The sequence below is a fragment of the Diaphorina citri genome, unplaced genomic scaffold (assembly GCF_000475195.1).
Source record: "Diaphorina citri unplaced genomic scaffold, Diaci psyllid genome assembly version 1.1 scaffold47, whole genome shotgun sequence".
Classification (NCBI taxonomy): domain Eukaryota; kingdom Metazoa; phylum Arthropoda; class Insecta; order Hemiptera; family Psyllidae; genus Diaphorina; species Diaphorina citri.
In genome coordinates, this window is record NW_007377484.1 from 93432 (window position 1) to 109704 (window position 16273).

Sequence of the window (16273 nt, forward strand, 5' to 3'; positions counted from 1 at the left end):
CCGTTTTGTAACAGAAGTCTTACAAAGTTGTGAGGGAACATTCTGTATCTGTATTCTTTTCTTCCCTTGTATGACCAAACTGCACAAATATACACGGCAACCAACTGCAAATTATCAACATACAGGTCAAGATTTTGAAGAAATTAAGAAATTTACAAATGCATTCTACACTACACTAGATGCAACGTAAGGCGCCACTAACCTGACTGGAAAAACAGTCAAGGTGAAAACTAATTACGAAAAAAAAAGGTAATTTATAAAGTACTATCAATATTTTTCATAATATTTTGATGGTGCTTTTGATAATGATAATATTTTGATAATAATGTTTTTAATATTGATAATATTTTGATAATAATTATGGTATTATTTTGATGTTGATAATATTGCCTCAAAAGTTTGGCCTCCCTGCAACGGGTTAATCATTTATACACGTAATAATTTCAGATCAATTATAATTATCTTCTACATCGCCGCGGGTATCATTTTGATTTTGATATCTTGCAAGTCCACTTTTCTATGAAATTCATTCTAATATTTTATTATAATAATTCTTACTCGTATAAATACCATGGGATGTAAAATTAACACCAGTGCCGGAGGGGAAATTCCGAGTAGAATTCAACTTGTTATCCGTGGCGGAACATTGAGGTTATCGAGAACGTTTTTGGGGCAGTGCGTTTAACTCAGTAGTTCGATTGTTGGAATACTTGTTTCAAAAGGTTTTCAGCGTAGTATTGATTTGGATGGATTACCGAGTGATCAAATTATATTCTACTGACAAAACTGGGGTTCCAGAAGAGAAAATCTTGGTTTTCAACCCCTCCCAAAACAGCAAAATGTGGACAGTAAAAAAAGCTTTTCTGAATTTTTAGTCTTGACTCCGCCACTAAGAAACGATATTATGACCTTTCCGTTTATGATTTGTAGCCTGAGAGCTAGCAAGTTTTTGATATCATACGTATGTGGTAGTAATAGATATAAACTGTACCTACCCATGATATACCAAACCAATTTAAATTAAAACGGTAACGTTACATCGAATACCTTCGCACATAATAATACTTGTGAGCCCCCATGATAGGTTTTAATTTAATGAAGTTCTAAATTTAAAATCAAATGAGGCTTAAAGTCCAGCTTGATTCACGAAGTATGCAAATATTTAAAATCTCGTTCAGAAGAACAGAAATAGGAATTATGATTAATTAATAAATTGAAATAATTTTAATACCAATAATGAACACTTTATAACTATCTCACATCCAATGACATTAAGAAATAAAATCACTATCTGCTGATAGTGATTTTATTTCTTACTGATAACTGATATGTGTACATATTTATTATTGGGTTAGGTAGGTCACCTATTTGTAGACATTAATTGCTACAATCAGGTTTTCACTTCACAATTTTCTCATCATTGTGTTGACGCATCGGAAATGAAAGAAGAAAGAAATAGACCATTTATTACATGGCACATTGCATATCTAAAAAAGTTTCACGGCGTTCACACAATACAACGACTAACATTTTCCCCTTCGTTTTGTTCACAGTTTCTCGACGCGGTTTGGACATGATGCGAGTCCGCGCCACAGACCCCCGCCCCTGCCCCAAGTGCGGTAAAATCTATCGCTCCGCCCACACGCTGCGCACGCATCTCGAAGACAAACACACCGTATGCCCCGGCTACCGCTGCGTACTTTGCGGCACGGTTGCCAAATCTCGCAACTCACTTCACTCGCACATGTCACGGCAACACCGCGGCATTAGCACCAAAGATCTGCCGGTCCTGCCTATGCCGTCCCCGTTCGATCCGGAGCTGGCCAGTAAACTGCTTGCCAAAGCCGGAGTCAAGGTAAGAAAATGCACGGGACAATGTTTCTGATTCAATGCTGTCACGGGCTAATTTGCCCGCGGCGAGAGGAATAAAGAGAATGAAATAAAAAGATGAAATTGAGGAAAAGACTTCTGTAATATATAGGTTCTTTGGAGATTTTTTTCTACTTTTCCCTTCAGTTAGGTATTCCCCATGATCTATAGGGGATAGGGGGCGCCCAGATAACAACGCTTCATGCTGAGGCCCAATCACAATTTTGCTTAGAGCACTCCCGTGTTTTCGACTCCCTCCTGCATATCTAACATTCATGTTTTCTTCTTCCCCAGGTGTCCGCGGCAGAGCTACGCGCTCGTTCCTCCCCCACCGGTATGCTAGGCACGCCACAACGCTCCCGCCTCGATCTGAAGTCTACAGGGAGCAGTATGTGTGGAGGCGATGATCCCGAAGACCTCACCGTCAATAATAATCACAAGGACATCGGACATCGTATGTACGGGTCTCTTGACATCAGGCCTCTGTCTCCACCTCCCTCCCACTATGGGAACTCGACGGCGGTCATCACCAAACTCAGTCCCTCAGGAAACCACCATAGCATACCCCAGTCACCTAAAGAAGGCCGCGGACCGCCAGGCCCCTCCACTGGGAGTGCTATCCTAGACACCTACCTCCAGATGATAGCTGAGAACTCGGCACTCCACCTGTCACCAGAGCAAGCAGCAGCCATGGCGGCACGCGTGAGTGATGAACAGAGGCGGCTGCTTAGCAATCATCATGCCGCACTTATGAATAATGAACACGAGTACTCGAGTGCGGAGGAGAACGATGACTACAGTGAGGAGGAGGGGCCTCAGCCAATCAAGGCGGGGGATTAGACCACGCCCCTTGAGTACGGTAATCCCCTTCCCCCTACTATACTGAGTACAAAGCCAGCTACACGTGCGAGTAGATCAAAGAATGTACTGTGTGTGTTCTGCATACTACCCAGAATCCTATTTTCCAGACTTTGACTACAAAGGTTGTATGACGTTTAGCTGGATCAATTTTGTGAGTAAGATCAGAATTCAAAAGTGACATTTCCATCATTGATGGAAAATCAAAAAGAAACACTGGTGTGTTTTTCTGCAAAGATTTTTTCTGATTTTATTTTTGAATTCGTTCATTATTTAAAAAGGCTTTGTAGATCATTAGATCAATGTGTGAAATAATTTATTTGTCTAACAAATCAAATCAAAAGCGTCAATAGTTAAGTTGTAAATAAAATAAAACGAAGTTCAATTTCTGAATGAACTATCAACTATCAAGGAATGTGGCATTATTGTGTACATTTCAATTTGAAGACCGATCATCAATAATGTGCTAAGTGCAAAAAATATATAATTTGAGTTAGGTACGGATTCACGTACTATGTACCAGTGAACATACTCTGTAAAACGCGCTAAGCTCCACAACGTTCCAAAAAAAATCCCGATAGATGGGGGTAGTGGTATATACCCGTGGTAAACCAGGAAGAAAAACCTAATTATCTCAGTTTGAACTTTTTGGCACTTAGCACATTATTGATGATCGGTCTTCATTTTGTACAACACTATATACAATAAATAGGTAATGACTTCGAGAATATGTAGCACATACATAAACTGATTCCTAATACGTATATTTGCATACATCAATACGTACATATGGATGATCAATATGATCATATTATACATAATAGGAAAGTGCAATTGAAGATTACCTACCTACCTTTAAGGCTATGGATGTTGGTAAAGATGTATTAAAAAAGTCCATATTTTGTGAAGATTTTCATAAAACAGCCTCCTTCGCTATTTTATCCCTCTTTTTTCACGTTTGAAATTTTTCATTTGAGATTATTATTTTTACAACCAACTTTGAAACTACCTCAATAAACTAAAAGAACAACCATACTGAATGGTTGGGATTTTTTAAGTTTTACAGTAGAATTTTATTTTTACACATTTTTTTTTTACTGATCTGATGAAAAAATTATTAAAATTTAGGTGTGTTAAGTTTTTAATATTTTCATTTACGTATTTTGTCCTTATATTGTCCATAAATAAATCTGTAGGCATTTGTTCTCATTTAACGTAGGTATTTTAGGCATAGTTTGCCTAATTTAGTGAGTTGTTAATTTTATTGATATTGACAAGTATAAGGACACCTTGAAAAGGTATTTCTTACAGATTTTAAAAGAACGTTTTCTCTCCGGAACAATACGCGAAAATCTCGAAAATATTGATAGTTTTATTTCAAACAAATGCCGCTGAAATGTAGAAAAATATCAGACAAATCGAACCTAAAAGAAATTATATAGATACAAACATGAATAAAATTGGCAAAATCTCCATCAGCATTTGAGAGTTCCATCTACAATTTATGAAATTGTTCTCCCATAAATTCAACCCCTTAAAGGAAAGAGTTGAAACGTTTGCCAATTATAGAAATTAGGTACCTACCCTAGTCTTTTAAAAAAACTTTTCAAAAATAGGTTATATAATTACGAAGTAATCCCAATTTTATTATAATTTTTAATTTTAACATACCTATGAATACAGACTTTAAATCAACACAATTTTACTTCACAAAAACCTTTACAAATTTTCAAAATTAGATTTCGAAATGCAATAACTATTGCATTTATTTTTGGATGCTCTTGAAAAACAGAAAATAAAAATAAAAGTATACGTACAATTTAATTCTCTTCTAAATATACGAAAGAACTAGGTAACCCTTTTGAATTTATTTAGTTCAAATACCTATTCAGGGAAATATTCAAAAGTTTGTGAAGTGAAATTGCTGACTTTTCAACTCAGGGCATCCCCATTCCATAAGCTACCTCATATTTTTATGTTAAACAAAGCTATCTCCATTTCTCTTTATTGTAATGTATAAATCCCTTCTGTTCATAGAATTGTTAATTATTATTTTACACGATTGTTATTTAGGTGTATTTTTTATTCAGTTCGTTGTGTTTGACCATTACCTTCTTTGTGTTAGATTATTTATTATTAAATAGGTACGTTTTGTGTAGAAAAGAAGTTTTTCATAAATAATTTACAGATCAGTTTTAGACAATGATCGGCCAGTCACTAATTTGCTGAATATTTAATAAATATTCAAGCTGAATAATTAAAAATTATTGCAAAATTTGCTTCACTTGATAAATCACTCCGATGGTGATAATAATAAAGGCGGCCGCAGTGGGGAGGCGAAGGCTCTATTTGTCTGATGACTCCTTAAAATGTGAATCATAAAAAATATGAGTCAACTGTACAAGATTCATTGAACAAATCTGTGTTTATAAAAGTAAATAATTAATTTTACAACATTTACTCATGGATCTTTTATACTTGAATTCTAACAATCTTTATTCAGCGAGAAAAGTGAATAAGAAGGTATTTTTGAGATGTTATATTGTGCCATAAAAAAATTAATAAATTTAAATTGAAGATCTCATAATTTTTCTGTATTTTGAATTTATCATTTTTCATTTGGAAAGAAATCTGTCAGATGTTCGTGTTTTCCTTGTTCATGGAAATCACCAACTTCAAATTTAAAAATAATAATATAACTTTAACCAAACGTAAAATAAAATTATCTATCTATGGACATTGTGAAAGGAATCTCCTGGATTCTAGAAAAACTCATTTCCATTTCAGAACAAAATGCTCAAGAGCTACTCACAGCTGTTGAAAGAGCGGCAAGAGTTCCGTAAGAAGATCCTCGACTTTGTGATCAGCGGTGAGAAGGACGACGACGAAGACAAACCAGGAAGTAGTGGGGATGATCTGACAAACCGCGAGAAAACCATTCTCAAGTATTACTACTATATCAAGTTCGGTATTGACACGGAGCATATCGCGCCAGTAGATGAGAAGTAAACAAAATCCAGACTTTTTCCGTACATGACAAAAAATTGAAGTCTTTTTTTATATAATTACTTACGCAGCTAGGTTTTCGGTTTGTACATTCAAAATTTTCATTTTTCAGATGTTATGAACAACTAGTTAAAATTATTATTCACAATTAACAATAGTAGATAATCAAAATTTAATTTGTTTTACTTTAATTTGTCGTTAAATATAAATAGACAGGGAAGTCTGAGTGCACGTTTGTAATTTGTAAAACAACCTGAGGTAAAGGAAGATTGTCTTTCATGAAAATTATGTTGATTCCCTTGGTCTTTAAATGCCCTCTTACATAATATCTATTAAAAATCTATTTTCAGGAAAACTTTCACTCAGATTCTCCCTGTATTTAATTTATTATTCAATGTTGTACATTTGTTTCATTTGTTGTATATTGTAATTGTTATATTTTTATTATAATTTTTTGTAGATTTATAAATAAAAATAAGTATATATATTAAATAAGAAAGAACAGCTCAATTTACTATTATAAATTGAAGATGAAGAGATTACAGATGTGAGTTAAGGCTGAACAAAAGTTCAGTCAGCTGTATTTCGCAAACATCGAAAAAAGTATACTATAACTAGTACTTGAAAAAAATAGGGATTTCTTTTCTACAGTTACCTGCCACTTTAAAAGAACCTACATCAGCCTATTTTTTCACCAAGATTTTTGACTGTATTTCAGTGCAGTCGACATTTCCAAAGTCCTAGTTCAGTGATAACCTAGCAGTCATAATGTTGTACAACCAACGAAATTTAACATTGCTTTGGTAAAATCACTGTTACTCGAGCATTTCATACGTAAAATGATCACAATACCTATTATTTCAGTTCAATTCAAGCAACCTTTCAACACAACTCAATAATAAAAGAATTTTCAAAGTACAAACATTAGTAACTTAATGCCTTCTTTTTATTAATATTAAAATTATAATTGTTAATTATTTTGAATTATTATATTGAACACATTAAATATAATAGTACTATTATTAATACAAATAATAATGTAAGGTAATACAATATTTTCTTATAAAGTGTTAATATTAAGGATTTAAGTATAATACCGTATAGTACAAATAAATTTATATTACAAACAAATTTGAACAAACACCTTTGTTGTTTTTATTGCCAAATTGTTACATAAATTCTTTCGGCCAGCCACTCACTCTCAGGTAGACCTGATCAGGTGTTAGGATAGAGTCAGTTCTACTTGATAGTGTGTGTGCTCATCAGGTGTCAGGTCTACCTTAGTGTTAAAATCTGAAGGTGTGAAGTAGGATAGCATGCAGACATAATATGTACACATACATTGAGCTGAGGAGAACAGATATAGGGGTAATTGAAGGCCTTGGGGAAGATATGAAAAGAGCCGAAATCCAGAAGATAATTCGGGAAAATCACAAACATATGTATTTTTGATTTTTCCCTCGTACCATATCAAACCAGATCATGATTGATATTTTGGATCCTATCCCAGGATAAAAGATCAGATTATTGGGACAATCCGATCAGGGAAATATTACTCAAAACAGTTCTGACATAGTAGGTACTTCTCATGCCTCGTAAAAACGGTGAGAAATCGTAGTCATGACAACGCGTCCTTCTATATCAACAACTATCCCAGCTCCCCACATTTTCTGAAGAGTGTCTAGTTTTTCAAACGTGAAAGTTGTGCCCATCAGTGTTATCTCACCAGATTTAAAGTTGTAGTACTTCTCATGCCTCGTAAAAATCGTAGTCATGACAACGCGTCCTTCTATATCAACAACTGTCCCAGCTCCCCACATTTTCTGAAGAGTGTCTAGTTTTTCAAACGTGAAAGTTGTGCCCATCAGTGTTATCTCACCAGATTTAAAGTTTAGAAAACAATATATTCTTATGTTCAATATTATCTCTTTAGTTCTTAGACATAGTTGGTTACCTTTTAGTAAAAAGCTCTCAATTTTTCAGCTCTTTAGTTGTGAGTGTTTTTAAAACCGTTTCGTGATAAGACAGTGGTGATTTTTTTTTTTTTTTTCTCTTCTTCTTTATCCATTCACCGTGCTGCTATGGGATTGTGACGATAGAACAGGTAACTCTATACCAATCTGAAGGTAAATTGTTTATGAACTTTATTTCGGCCCACGAATCCCAAGATATCAAATTGTGGAACATTTTTTGGAGTGTAATCTACCTACACTACTAGCTACATACGAGTAGGTACGGTTCCGCCGTACTCTAAGTTGAAACGCGGTGGTCTCTCTATGTTCTACCCCGTATTCTGTATTGTTTTAATCAAATGACAAGAAACATAATAATTCCGATTTAGAAGCTGGGTGAGGTGAATATACCTAATCTTTCTGTCTTAGGTTTATCTTCTTCATCATCAACACTGGAAGAATGAGTGGAAACAAGAATAAATTTCCATCGAGTATAAACAACCGAGCTGGTACAAGTAAACCCTATGGTGGTAAGCCATCAGCATCTGCCGGCAATAAGCAAACAGGATCTACTGCTAAACCATCAGCAGGGAGTTCTAACAAAGCAGCCGGTCCCAGTAAACCATCTAGCAGCAAAGCGACGAGTGGTAAACCAAGCTCGAAATATTCAGTGCCAAATATACCCGACCAAATAAGGAAGAGACTAGCATCGGCCTTAGATGAGGTGGATGAGGATCCGTACAAATATGTCAAGATGAATAATCCACCCGAAGAAACCATGCTGTCTAAGGATATGTTCACATTACCGCCGCACATTGTCAAGCGACTCAATCCATTGGAGGGGAAGTTCTATGATAAAGGAAGACGGTTCATTATCAACTTGAAGCAGAAGAATATGCCCAAACCCCCACCACAGGTAATTTTCGATAGCTAGTAGGGAAATCAAATGAACTGGTAAATTTAGAGCCTCCTTAAGATTACATTATCATTTTTTAAATAAAGACCTCAGGGTAAAAAATCTGGTGTGAACATCACACGACTTTCCTTATCCTATTGAATGGTGCTTATTTGGGTGTTCTGTTGTAACATTTACAATATCTCTAACCGTTTAGTCGATATAGCTGAAAACCGCCAAAAGCGGTCGAAAGCAGCAAAAAAGCGGTCAAAATACCGCCAACCGCAGCACCTATTTTAACCAACGTTTTGTGTTGCCATCCTTGTCAACATTTGTGAACTACATACAAATTTCAAGTCTTTAGCTTATACCGTTCCCGAGATATTGTTAAATTACACCAAAACCGCCAAAAGGCGGTAAAATGCCGCCAAGCGTTGCACCGGTCTTAACCAAAAGTTTCGTGCCGCATCCTTGTCACATTTGAAAGATACATAACCAAATTTCAAGTCTCTAGCTCTTACCGTTCTCGAGATATTTTGTTTACAGACAGACAGACACACACACAGACACACGGACACACAGACACACAGACACACACACGGACCAATGGCTGAAACTTTGGATTTAGGCTCTAGGGACCCCAAAACGTGTTTTGGCACTAAAATCTGACCATCGAAAATTTGACCCGATTACATTACTTTCCTTCCTATAGGATAAGGAAAGTAAAAAGGAAATTTAACTTTAACCAAACGTAAAATAAAATTATCTATCTATGGACATTGTGAAAGGAATCTCCTGGATTCTAGAAAAACTCATTTCCATTTCAGAACAAAATGCTCAAGAGCTACTCACAGCTGTTGAAAGAGCGGCAAGAGTTCCGTAAGAAGATCCTCGACTTTGTGATCAGCGGTGAGAAGGACGACGACGAAGACAAACCAGGAAGTAGTGGGGATGATCTGACAAACCGCGAGAAAACCATTCTCAAGTATTACTACTATATCAAGTTCGGTATTGACACGGAGCATATCGCGCCAGTAGATGAGAAGTGGATCAACAACATTCTCGACAAAATACCTGACAAGCTTAAGAAACGATCTGACGAGCTCAACATGCTCCTCAATGAAGTTAAGGTAAAAAATAAAAAAGCCAACACAATTTCTATTTAGGAGGGAACGTAACAATTTTTAGGTGCCTAGGGGAAAGGGATTCCTTGTACTTTTCTGGAAACCAAGTTTGGTGAACGCGCTTATCATACTCATGCTGGCAGACTGTCGGTTTATAAGAAATGAGGTACATACAACATGGGGTCGAAAGCCTTTTGGATATGATAAGTACCTTTTTTTCAAAAACTGGAGGTTTCTTAAACTAAAAGTTCTTTGAAAAATTACCTTCCAAATTTACGCCTTTACAGGACGAATACATGAGCAGTATCAAGAAGGCTGTGGTCGACTTCGCCATTCATGATCCTCGAGAACCCCAGCTGTCCATCATGGAAAAGGAGCAAGTACCATCCCTGAACCCCATGCTAGAGATGGGGTCCGAATTCAAAGACACGTTTGACCAGAACAAAAAGAAGCTGGACAACAGTCTGTTCACCATACATCCGGTGCTGTCGGAAATGTCCAACATTTGGTTCAAAAACTTCAAGTGAGTTGAATTCACATGGTAATCCAACTTTAGTTCATTAGACCTGCCAGGTTTTCACGTACTTATCAAAGACTGCTACCTATGTCCCCAGTAAATTACCAATGACATTTCTCAGATGTCAAACAGTCACTAGATTTAATAATTTAACTTTTAAAAACTTTTCACACACCTTTTAAGGAAATTTACTCTTCTCTTCCAATTTTTCTAGTCATTTACGTCTTGTTAACGTGGAAAAACTGAGAGCGCTCAAAGAAGCATTTGACCTAACCAAGTTCGTGGCGGATTGCGCACAACATTTGGAGTACGCCAATCAAGTCCTTCAAGAGGACTGGCACTCAGAGATCGAAAAGATATTCCTCAAGGTTAGTACTGTTCCTTAGTAGATAGATATACTCGAGTACTTGGGTCATACTGTAATTATATTTACAAAAATTTGTACATAATCATCAAAGTATCATGTCTTAGACCAGCCACTCATTATCAGATAGACCTGATCAGGCGTCAGGTATACCTGATAGTCAGTTCTACCCAATAGTGTGTGTCCTCGTCAGGTATCAGGTAGACCTTTTCAGCTGTATCTATCAGGTCTTCCTGATGGTGAATGACTGGCTTTACGTCTCAGTTAAATATGCTTTTTCCGGTATGAGCCAAACCCGAAACCCATACATTTCAGGCGGAAAAGAAATCCAACAAGAGGGGCCAGAAAAGTTTGATCCCGAGGTACGAGGACAATAAGAAGAAACATGCCCACTTCTTCGAGACGGTAGCTGCCCTCATGACGTTCCAGTTGCAATCTATGTGCATTGACTCTCTTCTGGAGTATACGGACTTCATTGTTGATCTGCAGGTAAGTGAAAAAAAAAATACTTGATTAACTTCATTTGGGCTAAATATTTCGGGTCGGTCAATAATATGCGCAGATAAAGCTTTTTTTTTTTTTTTTTTTTTTTAAGGGGTTTGACAGTTGTTAACGTGGAAAAACTGAGAGCGCTCAAAGAAGCATTTGACCTAACCAAGTTCGTGGCGGATTGCGCACAACATTTGGAGTACGCCAATCAAGTCCTTCAAGAGGACTGGCACTCAGAGATCGAAAAGATATTCCTCAAGGTTAGTACTAGTACTGTTCCTTAGTAGATAGATATACTCGAGTACTTGGGTCATACTGTAATTATTAATTATGATATTTACAAAATTTGGTACATAATCATCAAAGTATCATGTCTTAGACCAGCCACTCATTATCAGGTAGACCTGATCAGGCGTCAGGTATACCTGATAGTCAGTTCTACCTAATAGTGTGTGTCCTTGTCAGGTATCAGGTAGTCTTAGTAGATAGATATACTCGAGTACTTGGGTCATACTCATACTGTAATTATATTTACAAAAATTTGTACATAATCATCAAAGTATCATGTCTTAGACCAGCCACTCATTATCAGGTAGACCTGATCAGGCGTCAGGTATATCTGATAGTCAGGTCTACCTAATAGTGTGTGTCCTCGTCAGGTATCAGGTAGACCTGACATTCGGACCTTTTCAGCTGTATCTATCAGGTTTACCCGATGGTGAATGACTGGCTTTACGTCTCAGTTAAATATGCTTTTTCCGGTATGAGCCAAACCCGAAACCCATACATTTCAGGCGGAAAAGAAATCCAACAAGAGGGGCCAGAAAAGTTTGATCCCGAGGTACGAGGACAATAAGAAGAAACATGCCCACTTCTTCGAGACGGTAGCTGCCCTCATGACGTTCCAGTTGCAATCTATGTGCATTGACTCTCTTCTGGAGTATACGGACTTCATTGTTGATCTGCAGGTAAGTGAAAAAAAAAATACTTGATTAACTTCATTTGGGCTAAATATTTCGGGTCGGCCAATAATATGCGCAAATAAAGCTTGACAATGCGAATGTGTTCAAATTAAAATTTTTAAAAGTGCTGTATCAAAGGTAGCCAGAAAAGATTAAAGCGCCTACTTAGAAAGAAAAAAAAAGTAGCCAAATAAATTAGCATAAACTGAATAATAGTTCAGCTTCTATCGGTCCTGAAGACTAACCTCAGTAGTACTAGTCCTAAGTTAGCACAGTGGATCCGGGATCCGGAAGTTGGTGGTTCAAATCCAAGTCAGGTCGCACAATTTGATTTACTTGAGGAAAGTCATTAGATAATTTCATAATTTTATTTGGTACTTGTTCAGAAGTCACGTCAATGGAAAATTGCTACAAAAAGGAGCTGTCACAAATGAGCAGTGACCAGTGTTATTTTAAGGTTAGGTTAAACGCAAAAAGGAGCTTTCTTTTTCAATGTCCTGGCTTCTGAATAAGTTTTATTTCGTTTCGTTTTTGTTTTTTTTTTTCGACAGAGAACGCCCCGGTTCTTGATCCGATTAGCCAAACAACATGGTCTGATCGGGCTAGATCCAACGCTGAAGAAGTTCACGGAATCCTTCCTCACCATTTTCGACAACATGATCAAAACGGTGTCTTCACAACCGCGCCTCGATGCTCAGCAGGGTAGACCATACGAGCATTTGAAGGTAATGTTGAAAAATTCGTTCTCGTTGACTCTTTCAATCAGTGAGTTACCTAACTTGATTCGTCGTTTTAAGAGTGGGGGGCGAGGGTCCAAAAAGTGATATACCTAAATACAGCCCTGTCTAAATTTTTTGGTTCATGAGAGAAATTTTTATACTTTCAGCCTGTGATCTTGGAGGAATTCATTGATGAGTGTAAGACGAAAATTTCGTTCCTTGTAGAAGAAGAATGGATTGCCACCGAGATGAGGATTAGCGACTTTGACGAGTACCTCTTTCTGATCAATGGTGAGGTAAATATAGCTGATAAAGGGAGGGTCCAAAAAGTGATATACCTAAATACAGCCCTGTCTAATTTTTTTGGTTCATGAGAGAAATTTTTATACTTTCAGCCTGTGATCTTGGAGGAATTCATTGATGAGTGTAAGACGAAAATTTCGTTCCTTGTAGAAGAAGAATGGATTGCCACCGAGATGAGGATTAGCGACTTTGACGAGTACCTCTTTCTGATCAATGGTGAGGTAAATATTGCTGATAAATGGTGAAAAAATGTCAAGATAAACTTTGGGGCGGGAGGGGGGACACATATGAAGATGAAAATAATATTAATTTTAACTTTGAAAGGTTAACTGAAAATCAACACTGGTACTACAAACGGGTTCTTTCTGATTTTAAAAGTCTCGATTTGATTTCAATTTTTCAGGCGGAATCCGAGATCAAGAAATTCATAACCGACAACGATTCGTTAGCTGATAAATGGTGAAAAAATTTCAAGATAAACTTTAGGGCGGGAGGGGGGACACATATGAAGATGAAAATAATATTAATTTTAACTTTGAAAGGTTAACTGAAAATAAACACTGGTAACTGGTACTAAGTACAAACGAATTCTTTCTGATTTTAAAAGTCTCGATTTGATTTCAATTTTTCAGGCGGAATCCGAGATCAAGAAATTCATAACCGACAACGATTCGTTTGAGAATTACAAATCTAAAGTCGAATTCTTTCATACATTACCGAATGAGATTTCGAGCAAGTGTGTTGCTGTGGTGTCCATAGGATTATTTGAAATGGATCGGAACGGCATTATAAACCAAATGATAGATGCTGCCGTCAAATTGAAAGACACTCTAATACAACAGCTCGTCAAAGATTACCAGGCCAAGTGCAAACAGTAAGTATAGCAGCTCAATGCAGTGAAAATCAATAAGCAGTAAGTATTTGGTCCTGAAAATATACTCGAGTTAGGAACTAACTGATGGCATGTTGAAATCCTTGATGGGAAATACAACAATGACCTCCGAAAAATCACAATCCTTAACGCGTCCCTCCACATTTTCCGCAGACGCATGTTGAAATCCTTGATGGGAAATACAACAATGACCTCCAAAAAATCACAATCCTTAACGCGTCCCTCCACATTTTCCGCAGACTTGCCGATGAGTACCAGGCAATCAACGACAAAATCCTGACCAAGCCCACCAACACAGAAGAGTTAGTCCAGCTCATGGAATATGCCAAGGAAATCGAACAAGTGACACTGGGAGAAATGGAGGACCGTCTCCGTGAAGTGATGGACAACATTTTGTTCCTGTCCGACTATAACCACATGACTGGCATCGAGATAAAGCAGAACTCTATCACGTTCCAGTGGTACTACAACATTAACTTCGTCCTGGAGGAGATGGAGAACATCATTGCCGAGAAATCGGACGAGTTCAAAGTGTTGCTTTCTGTAAGTTAATTGCGCTAAAAATAAAATAAAGGTCTTTTGGCATCCCGATTTGATATCAGTTGAAAGTTGAAATCAAACTACCTATTTTGAGGAAAAACAAATTATGGAATCCCTTTTTTGACATTCTATCTTGATATTCTTGATTTAATGAGATTAATGTTAAGACGTTGCATATCCTGATTTCCCTTGTACACTACACGCATATTACTCATTTCCTTTATTTCAGCAAAACATCTCCACATTCAACGAAGAACTCAACCCTTAAATTGTTCTTAGCATATCCTGATTTCCCTTGTACACTACACGCATATTACTCATTTCCTTTATTTCAGCAAAACATCTCCACATTCAACGAAGAACTCAGGTTTTACCTATAGAGGGCCTAATATCTACCCATTTTTAAAGACACTGGAGTCTAGATCGAAATTGTGTACTTGGTTTGGTTTCCCTCTAAGAACAGCAAAAAATTCGACAGTAAAGACAATGAATCTAATAAAGGAGCAAACTATGAATGTGCAACATGATGAGAAATACATGAATAGAATAGAATATAGGTTCACCTTATTTATCCTGCTCGAATGAGACTAAAAAATCTCTTTACCCCAGCAACAAGGTCTCATTTATGGGTATGCCAAGGTAAGAAAAACAAGGGATATGACAACCAATTTTCATAGATTTTTTTTCCATGCCTCTTTTCCACTTTCAGGCGGAGCTCCAGAAGGTCCGGCAGGGACGGGGAAAACGGAAACCACCAAGGATCTTGCCAAAGCCGTTGCCAAGTTGTGCATTGTATTCAACTGCTCCGACAGCATGGACTATATTGGTCTGGGCAAGTTCTTCAAGGTAATACATGAAAAACAAGGTGTCAAAGAAGTAATGGAAATTCGGGTAGGTACGTAAAAAACTTCCTGCAAATCCAGATCCAGTTCTCCATAATACGCGCCATCTCAATGAGATTGAGAGACACTAGGAAATTGATCCGATCTATTCCAAGGGAAGAAGGGGCTCTTCCTGCAAATCCAAACCCAGTTCTCCATAATACGCGCCATCTCAATGAGATTGAGAGACACTAGGAAATTGATCCGATCTATTCCAAGGGAAGAAGGGGCTCATCTGTAGTTTTAAGTAATAGAAATTTTGAAAATGAACTCGTTCTTTAAACAGTCGTTGAACTCGCAAGTTTCAAGTCAAAGTATTTCAGTGGATTCCGGTTTTGTGTTTTCCTATCAGAGACAATTGACTCGTTCTTTAAACAGTCGTTGAACTCGCAAGTTTCAAGTCAAAGTATTTCAGTGGATTCCGGTTTTGTGTTTTCCTATCAGAGACAGATTTAGAATATACCTCGTTTATCCTGCCCGAATAGGACTGAAAAGTCCCTTTATCCCAGCAGTCTAAATAAGGTCTCGTATATTTGATGGGTTAAAGATTTAACTCAATTTTACCACTTTCAGGGACTGATTGCCACGGGAGCTTGGGCGTGCTTCGACGAGTTCAATCGTATTGACGTAGAAGTGCTGTCTGTGGTGGCCCAACAGATTTTGACCATCCAGAGAGGCGTCACATTGGGAGAGGAAGAAATCCTTTTTGAGGGCACTATACTCAAGCTGGACCGAACCTGCTCGGTGTTCATAACTATGAACCCGGGATATGCTGGTCGGTCTGAGCTACCCGATAATCTGAAGGTAAACACAATAGTGATCATCTTTTTTTCCAAGTTGAAATTTTGTGGCTTAAATTATTTTACTCTTGATGTCCAACCGTCAGTCAGCTCAAAAGCGAT

The 16273-nt window shown here is 37.2% G+C and overlaps 2 protein-coding genes across 4 annotated transcripts in view; both read left to right on the top strand.

Moving 5' to 3' along the window:
- Positions 1 to 5132, top strand: part of LOC103515057 (protein abrupt) — a 66651-nt gene extending 61519 nt beyond the window's left edge. For all 3 annotated transcript variants that reach the window (XM_026827799.1, XM_008479979.3, XM_026827789.1), the window contains 2 exons: positions 1554 to 1855; positions 2164 to 5132. In XM_026827799.1, coding sequence (XP_026683600.1) covers positions 1554 to 1855; positions 2164 to 2709 — 848 coding nt within the window. In that variant the 3' untranslated portion in view covers positions 2710 to 5132. The remainder of the gene's footprint in view (positions 1 to 1553; positions 1856 to 2163) is intronic.
- Positions 5133 to 7775: 2643 nt separating this feature from the next.
- Positions 7776 to 16273, top strand: part of LOC103515099 (dynein heavy chain 7, axonemal-like) — a 45841-nt gene continuing 37343 nt past the window's right edge. The window contains exons 1-16 of the mRNA XM_026827725.1: positions 7776 to 7837; positions 8115 to 8601; positions 9408 to 9710; positions 9992 to 10227; positions 10436 to 10589; positions 10901 to 11078; positions 11192 to 11334; positions 11869 to 12042; positions 12588 to 12761; positions 12923 to 13051; positions 13151 to 13279; positions 13691 to 13932; positions 14190 to 14493; positions 14720 to 14756; positions 15200 to 15336; positions 15945 to 16175. Coding sequence (XP_026683526.1) covers positions 8146 to 8601; positions 9408 to 9710; positions 9992 to 10227; positions 10436 to 10589; positions 10901 to 11078; positions 11192 to 11334; positions 11869 to 12042; positions 12588 to 12761; positions 12923 to 13051; positions 13151 to 13279; positions 13691 to 13932; positions 14190 to 14493; positions 14720 to 14756; positions 15200 to 15336; positions 15945 to 16175 — 3027 coding nt within the window. The 5' untranslated portion in view covers positions 7776 to 7837; positions 8115 to 8145. The remainder of the gene's footprint in view (positions 7838 to 8114; positions 8602 to 9407; positions 9711 to 9991; positions 10228 to 10435; positions 10590 to 10900; positions 11079 to 11191; positions 11335 to 11868; positions 12043 to 12587; positions 12762 to 12922; positions 13052 to 13150; positions 13280 to 13690; positions 13933 to 14189; positions 14494 to 14719; positions 14757 to 15199; positions 15337 to 15944; positions 16176 to 16273) is intronic.